At 42.1% G+C, this 17,368-nt stretch overlaps 1 protein-coding gene across 8 annotated transcripts in view; it reads right to left on the bottom strand.

Annotated features, from left to right (window-relative positions):
- Positions 1-699: 699 nt before the first annotated feature.
- Positions 700-17,368, bottom strand: part of LOC142395221 (transcription factor COE3) — a 66,727-nt gene continuing 50,058 nt past the window's right edge. For 4 of the 8 annotated variants that reach the window (XM_075478428.1, XM_075478429.1, XM_075478430.1 and 1 more), the window contains exons 11-16: positions 10,388-10,476; positions 5,328-5,393; positions 4,958-5,129; positions 4,371-4,556; positions 3,785-3,952; positions 700-2,536 (exon numbers count right to left, since the gene is read on the bottom strand). In XM_075478428.1, coding sequence (XP_075334543.1) covers positions 2,505-2,536; positions 3,785-3,952; positions 4,371-4,556; positions 4,958-5,129; positions 5,328-5,393; positions 10,388-10,476 — 713 coding nt within the window. In that variant the 3' untranslated portion in view covers positions 700-2,504. The remainder of the gene's footprint in view (positions 2,537-3,784; positions 3,953-4,370; positions 4,557-4,957; positions 5,130-5,327; positions 5,394-10,387; positions 10,477-17,368) is intronic. The other 4 variants (XM_075478432.1, XM_075478433.1, XM_075478434.1 and 1 more) reach the window with 1 other exon arrangement.

Genomic DNA, 17,368 nt, shown 5'->3' with positions numbered 1-17,368 from the left:
ATTTAATTGTGCATTAAAGGCAGAGGTGGCCTCGGACAATGTTGCCTTGATGAGAAATTGACATTTTGTGACCCGCGCTTCACGAGCACTCAGGATGCCAGATAAGACGCTCAGTTGTTTTTAAGGAGAACCACTGTTCTTCCCTCAAACACTTTTATCCTTCTGTTTGACCCACTTGATGAGTATAGATTTCACAGTGGCCCCCCCTTTCAGCACTCAAACTATGAGAGGTTCAAAACGATACAAGCCCTTATAGACAAAGGATAACCTTGCTCTTTCAATGTATTGATTCTTTATTAACTAGGTGGCTTAATGCAATGAAATGAGGGATTTGAATGAGCCCCATTTGGGGTGCTTTGAATAAAAAGCTCGCACTGTTTATGAATGACTACAATGAACCTTTGAAGCATCACAGATGCAGCATGTGCTCATACAAAGACCAGTAGGAATGTGTCACAATGTCAGAGTGCTTTGCTGAAAGAATATAAGTAAAGAGCAGTTTTCATCTTTTATGGATGTTACACTTTTCCACAGGTTTCAAACAGTTATCTCCATAGCAATTTCTAAACACTATATCTTACAGACGAATCACAGGTTTCTCCTCAGACATGTCTACTGTCTTTTTCTAGTTCCTGATTGTCAGTTTGTCTGCCAGCCAAACTGTGCTTAAAACTGAAAAAGTCCACAGTTAAGGAGCTATTGTGTTTTTACTGAAAATTTTAATAAAACATCACTTATTCATTTCTGTTTCCATTCCAAATGTTGACATTTTTTAAATTTTCTTCCCTGTAAACACATGTAAGCTATGTGGCAGAGTCATAAGTGGTGAGTAAAAATGACTTCTATACATTCTACAAAACAGAAAAAATACAACCACGAATGGAGTGTTTTTTTTTATCTCCAGGGTTGTCCCTCATGCACATTAGTCTCTATTGGATCTTAACAACTATCATATGGGTCACAAACAATTTATTTGACAATACAACCAACAAAGTTTTCTCCAAAATGGTCTGTATAGATAATTTAAAATCAATATAAAAATAAACAATGAAGTTTGACTTCCCCTTTAAAAAATGGACAGAGAGTCTTGACGGAGTAACACAAATTTTGAGGATACACGTGAAATATATGCACATTGCATTTCATCAAATACAAAAAGAAAACAAATGAAGGCAACAGTTCTTGGCTGAATTATCTGTGCTGCATCACTATATTAAGGGCATGACGATTAATACATACATAATGAAAAGCAATATACAAAATTTCAGAGATAAATACATTATTTATAGTTGATATGTTACAAAATTTCCCTCAGTGAGCGCAAGTGTGTATTTGAACAGAAATATGACTATGAACTACTATACGCCTACATTCTCAATGGATTTTAATTTTGTTTTTTTTTTAAATGTTTTTTGTTGATCTAAAAGAACATGAAAAAGACAGATGTATAAATATTTAGCACAAGTTTGGCAATATCACAATAGTCTACAATTTTTAACCACATATAAAACACGTAAGGGAATTGGAGCTAGAAGGGGGAGACTGCTCCTCATCAACAAGAAACAGACTTCACAGTAGCCTAGGAATGCATTAATATACAGTGCTAGCAAAAAAGTTGAAAAACATGGCAAAACACACTTGCTTAAAAGGAAGCTCTAGACGTGGAAGTACATCATATTCATCAACAGAGCAGTGTTTTGTACACATCAGTGTGCTTGTTGAATCAAAGAGATTTTTTTTTTTTTTACTTTTGAAGATGATTTCTAGCTACAATAAATTACAAAATTTAAGTTAAAATGCAGGAATGAAACATGACACAACATTGCCCGCCCAGCCCCACCCAGTTTTACTCGTATTTGTTGTACTTTTATGATCGATTTTTCTACATTATATATCTCATATATTTTCCAGTTGAAATTCAAACTGTCTTGGCCCCTGTGTATTTTTCTCACACATAAAAATACAAAAAAGTCACATTATAAAGACGCACAACTGTTGTGAATCTATTAAAAGAGAATTGGAACGGAAAACAAACAAAAAAAATAAAAAATAAAACAATTTCTGAGGCAAACAAGTTCGTTGGCAAATGTACTGTACATCCGTGTTTTTACTTTACAACCAGATAGTGAGTCCACAGAGTCCCTTCCAGTACTGAGCATGTGGTTGATTGGACATGTCCGAGGCCGAAGCGCAACCCGACAGGTATAGAAAATAAACCCTTCATCATCCTGTGTCCTCTTCGGGGTGATAGAATGTGGAGAAAAAGAAAATTCTAAAGAAAAAAATCCCACGGAAAAACTATTGTTCCTCATGGAATCCTTTTTTTCTGAAGGTTGCGAGTCATCGAAAAAGGAAAAAAAAAAAAGTGTGTCTTTTGTTTTTTTCTTTGTCTTTAAAAACAGAACAAGCGGTTGACTATACATTACACCAGCGTTTTTGCAGTGTGCTGAGGGGATGTCCAAGTGGTAGTGTGTCGACTGGTGCTTGAGATGACAAAAGTGCATTTACATTGGAGGGACAACCAGGCCGGACATGGCTGGGAGATAAAAAGAGACAGAAAGAAAACTGAGGTTAGTTCAGTAGGGCTAAAACAGATTTGGATATAAATGTAAAAAAAAGAAGAAAATTGTAGATTAGTGCATGCATGTGTGTATGTGTGTGCCAATGCATGCTCGTGTGTGTCCAGTCATCTGACAGTGCACAAATGCGTGAATGTATTCCTTTAATGTGCCTGTTTGCGTAAGTGCCTGTGAGAGTTTGCCATGTCCGTCAGCCTGCTGCTGCACGTTCTCCTAAAGGAGGAGAGTTTGAAAACCTCTCTCCTGCTCTGACATTTCAGCCCCCAGCACGCCAGTCCTGCTATGTGTGATATTTCTCCTGGCGTTGGGGTAATGGCAAACAGTGGCCCAGACTCCCAGGAGACGTGGCCGTGGTGACGGCAAAGCAACAACACGGTCACTTCCCACAATGCCACAATGCTACACTACTAGACACTCCTCAGACTCCCCTCAGATTCATTCCTGTCACTTCCTTTCCTCCCCTCATCTCTTTATCCTCGACTCTCCAATGCTGAGCAGCACATTAGTCCCGCATTTCCACATTCCCTAAATTGTGCCTTTGCGTCATTATCCAAGAGAGATTAGACTAGATCAAAGGTAGCCTCCGTTATTTCAGCAAGACCATCTGCTTAGGATATCATTAGCAACTGTACCTCACCCTGAGAGTTTATATATTCAGTATTTTCACACGTTTTAACAATTAGGCAACTAGTGAAGTGCTGGGATGATATATTATTATATTGCTCTGAGTATATTTGTAGAGTCATGGTTGAAATGCTTTTAAGTTTGCCAGCGCAGATGATGGCAAGGCATTGCTCATTAATTTCTGCACAACATGTATTAATAAGTATGAACGTGTAGCAAGATGAACTTTAATTTCCCACTTCATTAAGCCCAATGTTATTAATCTTGGGGCACACACTACGGCTAAGCTTGTTTTCAAAGCAATCATGTTGGTCATGACACATGCACAAAACCTAATAAACATAATTACTAAAACAATTCTGGGAAGGTCTCTTCCTGCGACATCAGAGCGGATCATTTGTATGAAAGGGCAACAAGGATGTATGTTTGCATGAATGTTTGCACAGACAGTTGTGATCCTACACTTGTGTGCGTGTTGTGCGTGAGGGCATGCTTTGCAAGAGTGTGTAAATTTGAATGTAAACTGAAAGGTGTAAATTAGCCTGTCAAAATGCATATATTTGTAATGATTAATCCCTCACCAAACCGGACAGAGGCCTGAGCAGCGGTATCTGACCAGTAGTCCGTAGGGAAGGGATGAGGGGGTGAGGGGGGCTCACCTTGCAGTCCGTTGCCGTTGGCGCTGGTGCAGGAGGGGGGTGGGGAGGCCTGGGGTCGGACCACAGGGGCGAAGGCGCTCTTTTGTTTAACTGCAGAGACGATAGGGAGGGAGAGGGAAGGAGGGAGGGAGAGAGTGAGAGCGTGCTGTGAGTAGTGCTTGAGAGGGAGAGGGCAGTTAAGGTAAGACAGGGATAGTATTACTGCCAGGGGGACACACGATCAGTACTCACAGGCTCCTACCATCAACATCTTGTCCGGTTGAGCAAATACAGGTGGCATACAATGAAATACACATAATATTTCTACTAAGTCTGAGCCACACGTGTGTTCTCCAAAGTACTCAAACTAAACAAGTCCTTGTGAATGAACAGTAATATATTATCACCATCAATAATATCCTCGCCCCGTCAGAAATGATTCATAGAAGAGAAAATGAATGCGAGAGCTGGAATTAAATCAGCAGCAGCTTAGTGCTACTACAGCGTGCAAGAGTGGCACGATACTCACTTCCATATGGGGAGTTGGCAGAGGATCCATTGAGGAACCCTGGGGAGCTTGGCACTCCCAGGTTCATACCGGCGTTGCCGTATCCATTCATGCTGTTGCTGACGGTGTTGTAGCTCGACTGCTGTGGGGTGCTGCTGGAGATGTAGCCCCGGGGGGAGACGCTGCTGGTGTTCCGGCTGTAGCCCACTGAGTAACACGGATGGAAGATGAAAAAGATTGTTCATTCATTTCTTTCCTTCTGTAGTATTCATAAGTAAAATGTTCACTGATTATAGTAAATGACAATGGAAATTTAGTGGCGCAATCAAACATTTTTATATCAGCACATACTGGAGGGGCTGCGTTCATAAGAAAGGAAGATGGTACTTAATTGGACCCTTTAACTGCCTTACGAGGACAGGGCCAGTGAATCTTGTGTTTAAAAACACAATTTCTATGAATATTCTTATTTAAATAATAAAAAAAGGAGGGCATGTTTGTCATCTTCTTGCAAATCCCCCCAGAAACCCTCTAAGGACCACCTCTAATGCTCCTGCACCCCACTTTTAAGAACCTCTGAGTTATGGAGCATCCCTCAAATCACATACCTTGGTCATTCCCTTGTGACTCAGACACATTGACTGCTAGTTGGCTGCTGAAGGAGTTGACTCCCATCATGCCGTGGGAGGCTGTGTTAGCGAGAGAGGGGATCTGGTTGTGGTTGCGGGGAACGCTGTACAGGGCCTCTGCAATGTCGGCTGCCCGCTTCAGAATGATCTCCTGAGAAGAAAAAGCAGAAGTTTTGTTATTTTGAATGGCTCATGGCTGTAAAGTTAACTCGTGATGCATGAAGCCTACATTGTTCCAATTATTGTGGTGAAAATATCCTTTGGTTGTATTATCAGTAGATTTAGCAAATATCAGCTTTTTATTTAGCTGGGATACAAGCATGCTGAAAGCTGCAGCGTGGACACAGACCTGGTTGTTGTGGGGCATTCCATACAGGGCTTCAACAAGATCTGCCGCCCTCTTCAGTAACACCTCCTGATGAGGAAAACAGGGAGCATAAATGTTAAGACCCAAACAGATTATGTATTTTACCCCAGCACAGGAACAAACAATACCAAGAGTGGCATTGCACAAGAGGCTTGCAGAGCGCTTTAGAAATGTTTACATAAATAAAAGCCACCTGATTTAGAAAGCACCGGAGCTGCATTTACACAGCACTACCATTTTGCTCCTTCCAACCATGCAGAGCAGTGAATAATGTTCCCTATCTTAATTAAACTGGCATAGTCCTTTAAAAACAACACCTCACCCGTGATTCTGGGCTTCACGTTTGCTCCGGAGTTCAGTGCCGAGTCCCCTCTCCTCAGAACAATAAAGTGAATTAGCTCTGGGTTAATCTAGTTCTGTTGTAATGACATTAAGGAATTTTTCAATTAACCTCTTTGACTGGCTGTTGCAAAGGACTTCACAAATGACTTCCCATCCAAGCAAGAGCTGGGTGCTTTTGCCTTGGGGACACGGATGCTCAGGATGTGGTCTTATCCATGTCTGCATGCTTGCCCCCGCTTGACAATGCGGATTAGCTGTGTTGCTTTGGCTCTTAACACTGAAAATGAGTTGGCCCTGAATCTTGTTCCCCCCACTCTGTTTTGGGCTTTCAGCTAGGTGGGGTTTGGCCCGTCTGTGTGTCTTTATCAGCTCTTTGAATTCAGCACTTACAATTAAATCCCTCTCAAGAAACCAGACTGCTCTCTTTGTTTTTTTTTTATAATACAGAAGGCTGTGTGCTGCTCGATGAAAACCCTCTCCTCCTCTTCGAGTGCATTTAATCTGACAAAAGCAAGTTGCAGACATGGCTGTTGCGTGTTTTTTTTTTTGTTTTTTTTTTTTTAAATGCTCTCTTGTTGTCACCTGCTGTAGAGCAGAGATTTGTCGACTGTGCTGTTAGAACCCTGGTTAAAAGCAATGCAAATCTGTCACCAGAAACATCTCAGATGGTGCTTGTTTTCTTCCCACATTCGCTGTGTTTTCTTTTGCAGGCCTCAGTAATTTGTCTGAAGTGTTCCATCACTTGGCAATAGCAGTGTGGGATTAAGACGGCAGCTGCCGTAAATGAATGTAAACACACTCTTCGCGCCTTCAAACAGCGGCCTCCAAGACTTGGCCTTCATTTCCAAGGCACAGCGTATGTAGCGTGTATCGAGTGTGTGTATGGGCCCTTTCATCCTGAGGAGCATATCTAAGCACAGTCCTTGATTTATCAAGATGAATCACTGTAGAAGCCACTTGCAGCGTATGCCATGCTCTCTTATAGAAACATATCGCTTAATCCACCCCAAGTTACCGGATGGGTGGCTCTTAGAATGGGCATTTACCTCTGAAATTGGTGTGTATGCTCAACGTTGCATGCATCTAGTTTGCATACAAATAAAGAATTATGGTTGTCGTGAGGCAGGTAGACTAAATGAGAGGACCAGCTGTCTTGATGTGTTCTCATCAGGCAGAACAGATTTCTCTCTCTCTTGCTGAGTGAGATAAAGTGGTTTTCTTTCTTTTTGTCTGCAGTTAATAATTACCAATAATCTATTCTATCATATTTCAAGATCTCCTACATGGCTCTCAATTTTAAACAACAATTAAAGCAATTAAGACTGTCGCGTTTGCAAGCCATGTTTCATTCTCTGTGAAACATCCTCTTCCTCCTTGTCCATATGGTACTTTGCAGCAGTGACATAAGGACAGCTTGGAAAAAGGAGGAGAGAAAACGATATTGCCTCTCATCCTTAATCTGTCGTTTACCGCGTGGTGTCTTAACTAACCAAGCTGACTCGCAGGGCTATGCTTAAGTGGCAACCTAGTCATATCCGAGGATGATGAGAAGTGCTGCACCCAATCAAGGAAGAAGTTTGTTTTCTTCTGACGAGACGCTTCCATGCGCATCAGCTCACGCTGTGAATACGATTAGCACGGAATAGCGTTCTGAGGGCATTTCCATGTAAATCTCAATACTGCTCCAGCATAAGTGTAATTGGCTTTCTTGTCATGGACACATATCAGAACACACCATGTTAAATTGAAACAATTAAAGGCTTCAAATGATTTCTGTTGTGCTGTGACAAATGCGTGACTGATTTCTACTATTGTTCGCGAGGCTTTGCATAAAAGTCTTGTGCTCCACAGCTGTTTGAATGGAGCGGCTCAGATGACAGATCACCTAAGATTTAGAAGCTGCTTTATGTTATTGCAGAGGAAAGAAAAAAAAAATGAGAGGGAGCTATAACAAATTATGTGTTATAAAAAATATCTAACAATAAGGAGATGTGGCCCAAATGTGATTTTTCAAGCACTAGATTAACATGAATGTTGTATTTATATTATCACAGTTAATAAAAGAGGGCCTAGGTTATGTAGCTTGGAGTGCTAATGCCATTATAAAACTGTAAGGCAATTACTCTGTTAGCTCTAGCCTGAGGTAATGAATGCATTTAGAAGCATAGGGGCATTAGATGAAGGTACTTCAAAGAGCACAGGAAGAGAGATTCATTTAAATACATGGGTAATTGCTTGACATGAACACATTTGTAATATTTTCTCCTTGTGGATTACACAAAGAATTGGAAAAGAATGGGCTTGTGCTCATTTTGGGGGGAAAGAAAAGAATCCAAAGCAATCAGCTTAATAATAAAACAATATTGAGTTTCCACTTTTAATTTCATAATGAATCTAATTTGTTACAGAAGAGAGAAATTGAGTGTGATATAATGTGATATCCAGTCTATTTGTCCATTACTGCCAGAGGGCACAAAATGGTATTATAAATTGTCTTTTTTATATTATGAATAGAAAATTGTTTTATAACAAGATCTTAAAAAGGAGGGTGAATTCCAAAGTCTCTCTTCACTTAACGCGATGCCCGCAAACCAATCTCCTTTCTCATCACTTGACTGCTCACACTTATTACTTTCATATTCACCCTGGACTTTGCATTGAATTTTTATATCTCCACTCCTCCCACAGGGTCAGACTGTCATCTACGATGTTGTCTTAGAATTACGAGGTAAACTTCAATCAGAGGCAGCTTCCCCCCTTTTTTTCTCTGTGTAGCAACAATATTAGCGTGCATCCCTTGCTATCCATGAGCACTCCCATATTGGCTTTCTGTCTCCTTACAATTACCACGTGTCTTACTGGTCCCAGGGAGAAGGCTGGTGGAAATCAATAGCGCAGTAATATTATCAACTGGAGGGTGAAGTCATGGGAGGGAGGGGGGATAGAGGCGGTGAGTGGGCTTGGTGTCGATTTGCCTTTCTACTAATGCACACCGCGCGTCCTCCAGCTTTATCTTCTTTTTATAGAGTCTCCCTACCTCACCTGCACCCTGTAATGGCTGTTCTCTATATGCCGTTTCTGTTCTCATTTCAAATGTACATGCCAGCCTCAGCCCGCCGCAGGCTGTTTTATTGGGAATGTGCTTTTGACCCCGAGAGCTGACCCTCAGATGGCAAGCTTAACAATGACGAATCACTTGGTGGGATCATTTACATGCCCCCTGAACCCCATATTTGGGTCCATTAGAGAGCAAATCAAATATTTATGTTGTTTATTGGAAGTGCAGGGTTTCATCTCACTCTGTGATTGTTTCATGCAAAGGCTGGGAGACCGTGCTATATTAAGTATACGCTCACCCAGGAAACTAATCTTGGGCTCAGTGTCAAAACCTGTCTCACAACCTACATTGCTTTATATTCAAGGAAAGAGGTAAGGTTTCTTTGTAATAACGCTGTGTTAACATCGTGTCTCTCTTTGTAGAAAAGATGTGGATTTTGTTGAGATGTTGTGTGACTGTAAAAAGGAAAACAGTGTAGCTAGATTGATGAAGCCTGCAGAGATAGAGAAAGTCTTGTGGATATTGAAGGTAAGTGTACTTTTCCTTTTGGTCAACGTTTACACCTTAAATTAGAGTAACATTTCATGTCTAGGTATAGCCTCTTTTCTCCGCAGGGACCGGGTCTAATTGAAACACTTCATATACTGAACCCGGGACTAGCTGTGATGTTCCATTTCTAAACGTTGCCTTGGTCAAACATCTACAGCTACCACACAGTCTGTTCTTTATTAAATTGTCCGTTGGACATTAATGATATTGCTGTGTTGCATGCTGGGATTTAATAGATATGGTCTTTAAAGGTTTTACAGTATTATTAAAACTCTGAGGTGGCCTTCACTTTACTACATGCCGAGGGGTTTTCAATTGACTAATCAGTCATATTATTACACTTGACACATCTGGAACATCAGTCATCAAAATGGTTACTGGCAGGGTGGCAATTAGTGGAAACACACAAATAGATTTTATCAATCGGAAATAGAGTGAGTGAGAAAATCAAAGGGGAGCAAAAGAATCAAAGAATCAAAGAGATTCTTCTGAGAGGAGGGGGTTAAAAACAAAGAAATGTATGCACTTTAGCTTTCATGTGCAGGTCTTTCAATATGGAAGCCTATTTATGTGCCATGCCAGTGTGTCTGAAAACTGATGTGGCTTTCAACTCCTTCACCCGGGTTCAAAAGAAAACAATAAGAAAGCCAAAGCATAATAACATGCAGTCTTTGTCTATTAGCTGCAGTAAGACTAGGGGGTTTACGGCACAGGGTTCTGTAAACAAAAGATTAAACCAAATCGAGCTGCAGAAAATGAAAGGAAAACATGAGTGGGGTAATGAGGGTGCAGGCGTCGTTTCTGACCAGATTACCATCTCCACAGACTACTGGAGAGGAAAACGCCTGATTGAGCTATTTTACCACACAGAGAGTTTACGCCTCTCACCACACACAAAACCAATACCATTACCACTCTGGTTAGTGGGTAAGCCACATATGTGAAGCAAAGCTGTTAGTGCTTAGGGTCGCAGTGTTCTGCGTTGATGGTAATGTTGTTTTGTTTATTTGCCACATTCAGAGTATTAAGACATTAAAATCCAGACAGCTCTGTGTCATTTCTGTTTTCCACACAGCAGAGACACTTTACTGACCTTTGGTAACCTCTCAGGATCGCCTGGGTGTCTGGGGATGACCTTCTGCAGCCTCTGGAAACCATAGTCGATGGTGGGCTCATTCAGGGCTGGAAGATAGTGAGGGAAGATGGAAAATTAAAACCATTTCAGGGCTAATTTTGCCACTGATAGGAAGAAACTAATTGAGAAATCTGTTCGAGTTTACAGTACAAAAGTCATTTCAGAATGCCTAATTTCGAGGAATCCTCAGGGGTGATACAATGTTTTATGAAACATCAGCGGCTCAGGAGGGGGAGAGCAAGCGATAGAAAATGATACAGGTTCCTCTGACACTTGTGTCACCAAGTACTATTCCATTAACAGCCATGATGACCTACATCAGTCTAAGGATCCTTCAGAGGGACCCTCCCCCTTTTTTTTATCTCCTTGAGAATATTGACTACAGCAAACTACATAGCGGGGGTCTTTTAATCTAACAGAGCTTTAATAATCTGTGAAAGGGTGTCCACACATTGATCTAGTGTAAGTTGCTGTCATTTCACCCTTCTGCACCAACTGTACTGCAACACTGGGCCTGTGAAATACGGCAGCAGATCCCATGGAGCCATTAATCTCTCCCACCCCTCAAATAGTAATCTGGGGCATGAGCCATATTGGGCGATGAATCAGAGGCACAAAGTAAATGAATCATAACCCAGACTTTGGTGAGAGCCAGGCGTTTTATGTCTGACAGTCCTAATGGGTAATTGAAGGTTTCCTTACAGCTCCGCCTGATTCTAAACAATCATGTGTACACTCGTAGGGAGAGGGTGAGGCAAGGGAGGGCAGAGGAGAGAAGGGGGGAGGAGGGGAAGAAAGGAAGGAGAGTGGTGTAAAAGGGGAAGGAACGACTTAATAGAGAACATCACTTCTCAATGTAGATATCATTTTCAGGAGAGTAACTCCGCCGAGCAAGGCGCTTCATAAATCAATGGCTTTCTATGGAGACTAATAAGAGCTGCCTGCCTCTATTCATTGTTCAGCCTGTAATTTGGCCCATCACTCATTACTCAGCATGTAATTTCAGCATTAACACCGCACAGCTCACTGAACCTGCTGAACACCAGAGAATGTGAAAGCAAGCGATTGCGACCCCCAACAATCACAAACACACGCAGACTCACTCACAAGCCGGGACGCTGAGGCACACGCTCACAAGTCAGGGAAAATGTATGTTTCTTGTGTTGTTTGTCCTATCTCATCTAAATGTATGTGCATTCCTCAAACACAACCCACTGACAGACGTGAATACTGTACCTACTCACACTTGTATGTACAATCGAACATGATGCACCACTTGTGGTAAAACCTGAATACAGTAATTGCCAGCTCGGCCGTGATCAAATGGAGCAATTATGTGTTCAAGCATGGACAATGCAGGATGCTAATCGATAGCAAGGATCTACCTCACAGATACAGTCAATCCCATACACCAGACACACCTGAATAAACCCATGCCACAACGACATTCACTGCTGGAAATCTGATTTGACATGTCATGTGTCCTGAAACGACAAAAGGTCTTCTTTGGAATCTGGAGGTAGCCATCTTCTCCTTAATAAAGGATTGATTTGCCATATTGATCGTACATGACAAGTCTGTAGCAAGGAATTTGCCCCCTTTTCTTTTGTTATTTCCACTCCCCTTTTTATCTATGCACTGTGGCAGTCCCGTACATGTGTATATATCTATACGTGAGTGTGTATGAGTGCAAGGGCCTGGCTGGATGAGTGTATGTGCACGGCAGCCCTGCCAGACCCCGCTGCTCAGTGTGATGTAAATTGTGTATGTGTAAAAAGCACTCCATAATCAGGCCATCCATCATCAGAGGCTGTCAGTGGGCTCTCTCAGGGTGATACATCACGCTCTCCTGTCCTCTGCCTCAGCTGGGGCCTACACAACCCGCCAGGCATGCTGGGAACACCGCCGGAAAAACGTACAGTATGGGACAAAGCATAAGTTGGGAAAGGTGTGCTGTTTGACACGCCTCTCCAATGATAATGATGCCCTACTGTAAATGCAGACCTAAGAATTATCATGAATGTGATTTGGAGGGTAGAGTATCCGCAATCATTAAAGCACACTTTAAACTGTGTTTTTATTAACAGCTTAGATACAATGTTCAATGCCACGACAGGTAGAACTTGAAAGATGTCTAACGAAGCAAAAATTTATTTTTAAAGCGGACTTTAAAGTTTAAAACTTTTGGGTTGTGTGTTTTGCAGTTGTCGTCCGAGCATCAGGCATGATCTCCACATGTCTTCATGTCGCCATCTCATCTATCATGGAGATGATCTTTGTAACAACCCGGCGTAATGAAATTGGTGACACAGACTGCCATCTGCTATTGATTTCATGCAAATGCTTTTGACAGCTGATGGAGACTTGCATTAGCGCTAAACGGTGCTGTCAGTTGATGAGTTGACAGTTTTGTAGTCATAGCATGTACACTGCTGCAGACAGACACAGACAATGTCAATAATCCTGTAAGAGCTGCTGATGATATATACTGAGCACTTATATTCAATCTAGGCAGTGAGTATGTTATGTGTGTAGTCATTGCACTGCTCCACACATTTTTTTCCTCCTGTGCAAAGATTTTCTTTCATCTGCTGAGCTTCTACAAGAATCATTGGGGCTACTCTTCTTACTTTTTCCTGCAGCGCACACATTTACAGCAGCCTTTTCACACTTTAACCCCCTTCACCTTGAGGTCTGTTTTAATCCTTGACACATCATTATGTTCCAAACTCTCACTCGTAAACTTTACTCTCTCATAAAGAGCAAATCTAGCGCTGTTTTGCTCTCGCTTGACACCACGCATGCCAAAATTTGTTTGGTCCTCCTTGTCCTTCCAACACAGTATTGAAAGAGAATGAACGGGGTTGAAGGTGTGGATAAAGCATGTTTCTCCCCTCCTGTAAGGCTTCTCAGTCGCTGCAAGGAAACATGAAACCTTCTACACACATCCCATAAATCCTGCACTGGGTGGGGAGTCTAGGCGAGGGGAGGAGGGACGGAGCAAACTGGTGTAGGTATGATAGGGGTGGGTGGTGGTGGAGGGGGGTCGCTGGCACGCTCCAGTCACGCCCGCTTCCCGGCCCGCGGCCAATCAATACCACTTTCCTGTTTTAGAGGCGGGTAATTATGAGGTGGAGAGATTGTGTGACCTCTCACCCCTGCTGCATTACTCGCCTGATATTAAGATAAATTGCCTGATTTTGGGTAAACATATGCTGCAATTCAAACTGTCAGCACTGGTTTGCTCAGGGATAATTTGTATTGATCTCCTGGCTTCTTCCCCATTTTGCTTACTGACCTCATGGATAATTAGAGAAAAAGAGACACGGGGAGGTAAGGCAGGGCTTACATTTGAATACTTTGCAGGCGAGATGAAGAGCACATTGAAGGGGGGCAGAGGGAACATTAGACACTAATAGAATTTTCATTTTCTCTCATTTTCTGCTCAGATTTAGACAGGTTACATGTTTTGTTCAATTATATCACTTATATCTTCTTTCCCTGCTTGTGTTAGATATGCTTCGTAGCTTAATTTCTGAGATGATGTAAATTTTTCAAACACAGCGTGACAGCAAATATGTTTCAAATTAAACAACTGATAACTAAAAGAATTATTGCCACATGCGGGTAAAAATTAACATGATAAGTGGCAAAAGCCCGGACTTGCTGAGGCGCGTGCATCTCCATCGTGAATGTTTAGAAGAACATCTTTATGAATATTTCAGTAATTCTCTCCAGAGAGTGAATGATCACGTTTCAGAATATGAAGAAATGGAATGCATGACGCGGTGTGCAGCTGTGACCGTATCATTTCCGTTTTTTTGTTTTGGTTTTATATCCCGCATGCGCACACATGGCAGGTCTTCAGTTGAATTCCTCTGGCTAGAATGTGCACTTCCCAATCTTATTTTGATCTGACGCCTCAATCGGCCATCCTTTCATGCCGCTAACACATTTTCTGAGAGCTCCTTTAGATGCCTTAGTCCTGTCACTTTACTTAAAATGTAGAGTGGATGGAGTGTACATGGCATCTGAGTGGGGTCTGCTGCTCCTTCTCCATGTTCTCTAGAAATAGGACATGAGTAACCGCTCTGCAGGAGCAGTGTAACATGGCCGATGCTGGCAGCCAAAAGTGCTTACATGGCAATACAGAACTGTGTGCCCTCAGTCTATATGAAAGTGGATTGAACACATGTATTGACTTGCAGTATCAGGGTATAAACATAGGGAAATGTTTGAGCAAAGCAGTAAATTCAAGGGAAATTGTTCCTTGTTAAGTCTATGAGCCTGAATGGGAGCTTGCACAGAGTACTAGCATTCCTGCCAGCCATTACAGCTTATTACGATAACTCTATCTTTCCAGGAGATAAAAACCTAGCCTTGTTGCCATTTGCCAGCTATTACTTTCGCTAATTATACTTAACTGCTTCGAGCTTATCTCCACTCCTCCTACACCATTGAGCAGTTATTTTTTTCTTTCCCCTTAACACAAATTAGAGGGGGAGTGGGAGTTGGAAAAGGGGGAGACAGATAAACAACACAGGCAGAAGTTCATTTGTGTTATTGCATTTGTGACTTGTCAAGACAGTCTAACTGAAGCCTTCTAGGCACCTGCGCTCTGTTAGGTGGATGTAGTTCACAGCAGTCTCACCACACATAATGACCTCTCCTCGCCTGATATTCAACAGTCTACAGGAGTCTGTTGGAGATTTAGAAACAGTGAATATCTTCTCAGTCTTACTGTAAGGAGTTAAAACCGAATGCAGTGCAGACAAGGGAAGCAAAGTATTCAGAAACCTCAGACTAGATATGTCTCATTGTTGAGAGAGTACAAACATGCATGCAGATGTACAGACCGTCTTATAAACCAATCCAAACCAAACCAAGGCAAATTTGAATTTTCACAGCAAACCCACGCAAGGCAAACCTCATTTGTTTTAACACTGACCATATCATCTCCATCCACTGCAGTCAGTTATCACTCAGTGATTCCATCTCCAGCAGTCTCAAGATGAACAGGAAATTAAAATTTCAAAGATCTGCAGTTAAGATAAATCAATGGAGACAGATCAATGTTCATTGAAATTTCATGAACTTTGAGCCAATACAGATGAAAAAAAGCTAGACAGTTACAGTCTCCAGCAGATATTGCTCCTGCAACAGATAAAATGTAATTAACGCGGTTAAAAGGGAGCAATGTTACAGATTGCACATCCATAATTTCTGGCTCCCTTCATATCGGTTGTATTATTAGAAAGGACCAGAGACACCTGTTCAATCCTCTTAGATGACATCTAAAGTATGTGTGCCACTTCTCTAAGGACATCAGCGGACTTTCACACATTACTGGCCAACAGAAATCAAATGGGTTCCCTTCACAGCTGATTGCAAGCGCAAATTAATATTGTAAAATGAAGATCAATACATGGACGGGGCACAGATCGATGACGGCTAAATTACGGCCGCATTTTCCCCCTCATTCAAGATGAGTTGTGTTTTCCTCTCAAAGTCAATACCGCGCTGCCTCCCTCATTCATTTCTCAATAAACTTGCCGATGAATTTCAATCAAAATGCGGCACTGGAGGGGGTTGGGGACTGGAGTTCTTTTAAAGCCCGTTGGGTGTGGATCATGCTGAAAATGGGGCAAGAAGAGGAGGTAGAAAACAGGGGAAGAGAAGGAGGAGGAGGGGAAAGATCCTCGTCTATCAAGAGCCCCCCTCCTCTGTCTTTCTTTGCTGTGGTACAGAACTGATGCTGTGACTTAGTGAGGACAATCCATTTTAAGAGCCATTACAAAACAAACCCCTAACGATACAGTGGGACAAAAAAGTGGGTCCAATTAAAATTAAATCAATGAATACTATCCTTCCTGGGAGTAAAGAAAAACACTTACCCATAGTTTCATTTTTCTCTTGAAAGATAACCACAATGCATTTCACAGAGAGATGTAATGGGGAAAATGCATGCTCAACTGCAAGTGCTTATTTCAATCAATTTCCTGGAGCTGGATTTCACAGGTCACTAGCTGATAACACGCTGTGGAATAATACCACAGTGTGCTTCTCAAAGCCTACCTGACAAGCTGCCTGACAGTGGGGGAGTGTGAGCACGTGTCACGTCAGCCCTCTAATTGGACACAAGGACCTTCCTCTGTGGAACCTTGTCGCGTTGCACACAAGCTCACAAGGCCTTCAAACCAGGCCCATCTAACTTGGCAAAGAGTGTCTGCTCCACTCCTGTGGAGCTAGTGCTAAATACCAGTGTTGTAATGAGACAGGCAGGAATGGGGATATGGCTGGTGGATAACATGCTTTGACACATGCTAAAACTGTTGTGCCAACTGGTTACAGCCCACTTGACTGTGGCGATGACATTTATAAATGCCTGTGTCATCCTTCCTCGTTGCTGTATTTTTAACAATGCGGGGGGGGATTTTTGAAGATCACCTTTTCCAAAACAATCCAAAATGCTGTGGATTTAAAGATTGTAAACTCTTGTATAAAGTATTTGGTGTATGTGTAAGTCCTCTTCAGAAGCTGATCTGTTTACATACTTTCTTGAATGCCTTTGATTATAGCATATCTTTGCTGTAGGCCACACCCCATCACTGACCAGCAACCAGAGAAGAACCAAACCCAACCCTACAGGGCAGGAAATGAAAAGGAAGCTCTCCATCTGATCAGCTTGTAAGTCTGGGACTTCAAAGTGACGGCAGGGCGGAGAGGAGACGCAAGGATAGGCTCAATTCACCACTTGGACAGCACAGGGCCGTATCTGATGTGCTCCGATAAAGACGTCTCTGGTTGTTTATTTAATTTTTGGAGGGAGAGGAGGGTCCAAGACAACGTTACATTTTGTTCTCATTCTGGGACAGGAATAGAGTTTAGTTTTGGATTTGAGAACTGGATATTGCTATTTGTATCGCTGCCAAAAAGGCT

The sequence above is a fragment of the Odontesthes bonariensis genome, chromosome 2, assembly GCF_027942865.1.
Source record: "Odontesthes bonariensis isolate fOdoBon6 chromosome 2, fOdoBon6.hap1, whole genome shotgun sequence".
NCBI lineage: Eukaryota > Metazoa > Chordata > Actinopteri > Atheriniformes > Atherinopsidae > Odontesthes > Odontesthes bonariensis.
This window is presented reverse-complemented; position numbering and strand designations above follow the sequence as displayed.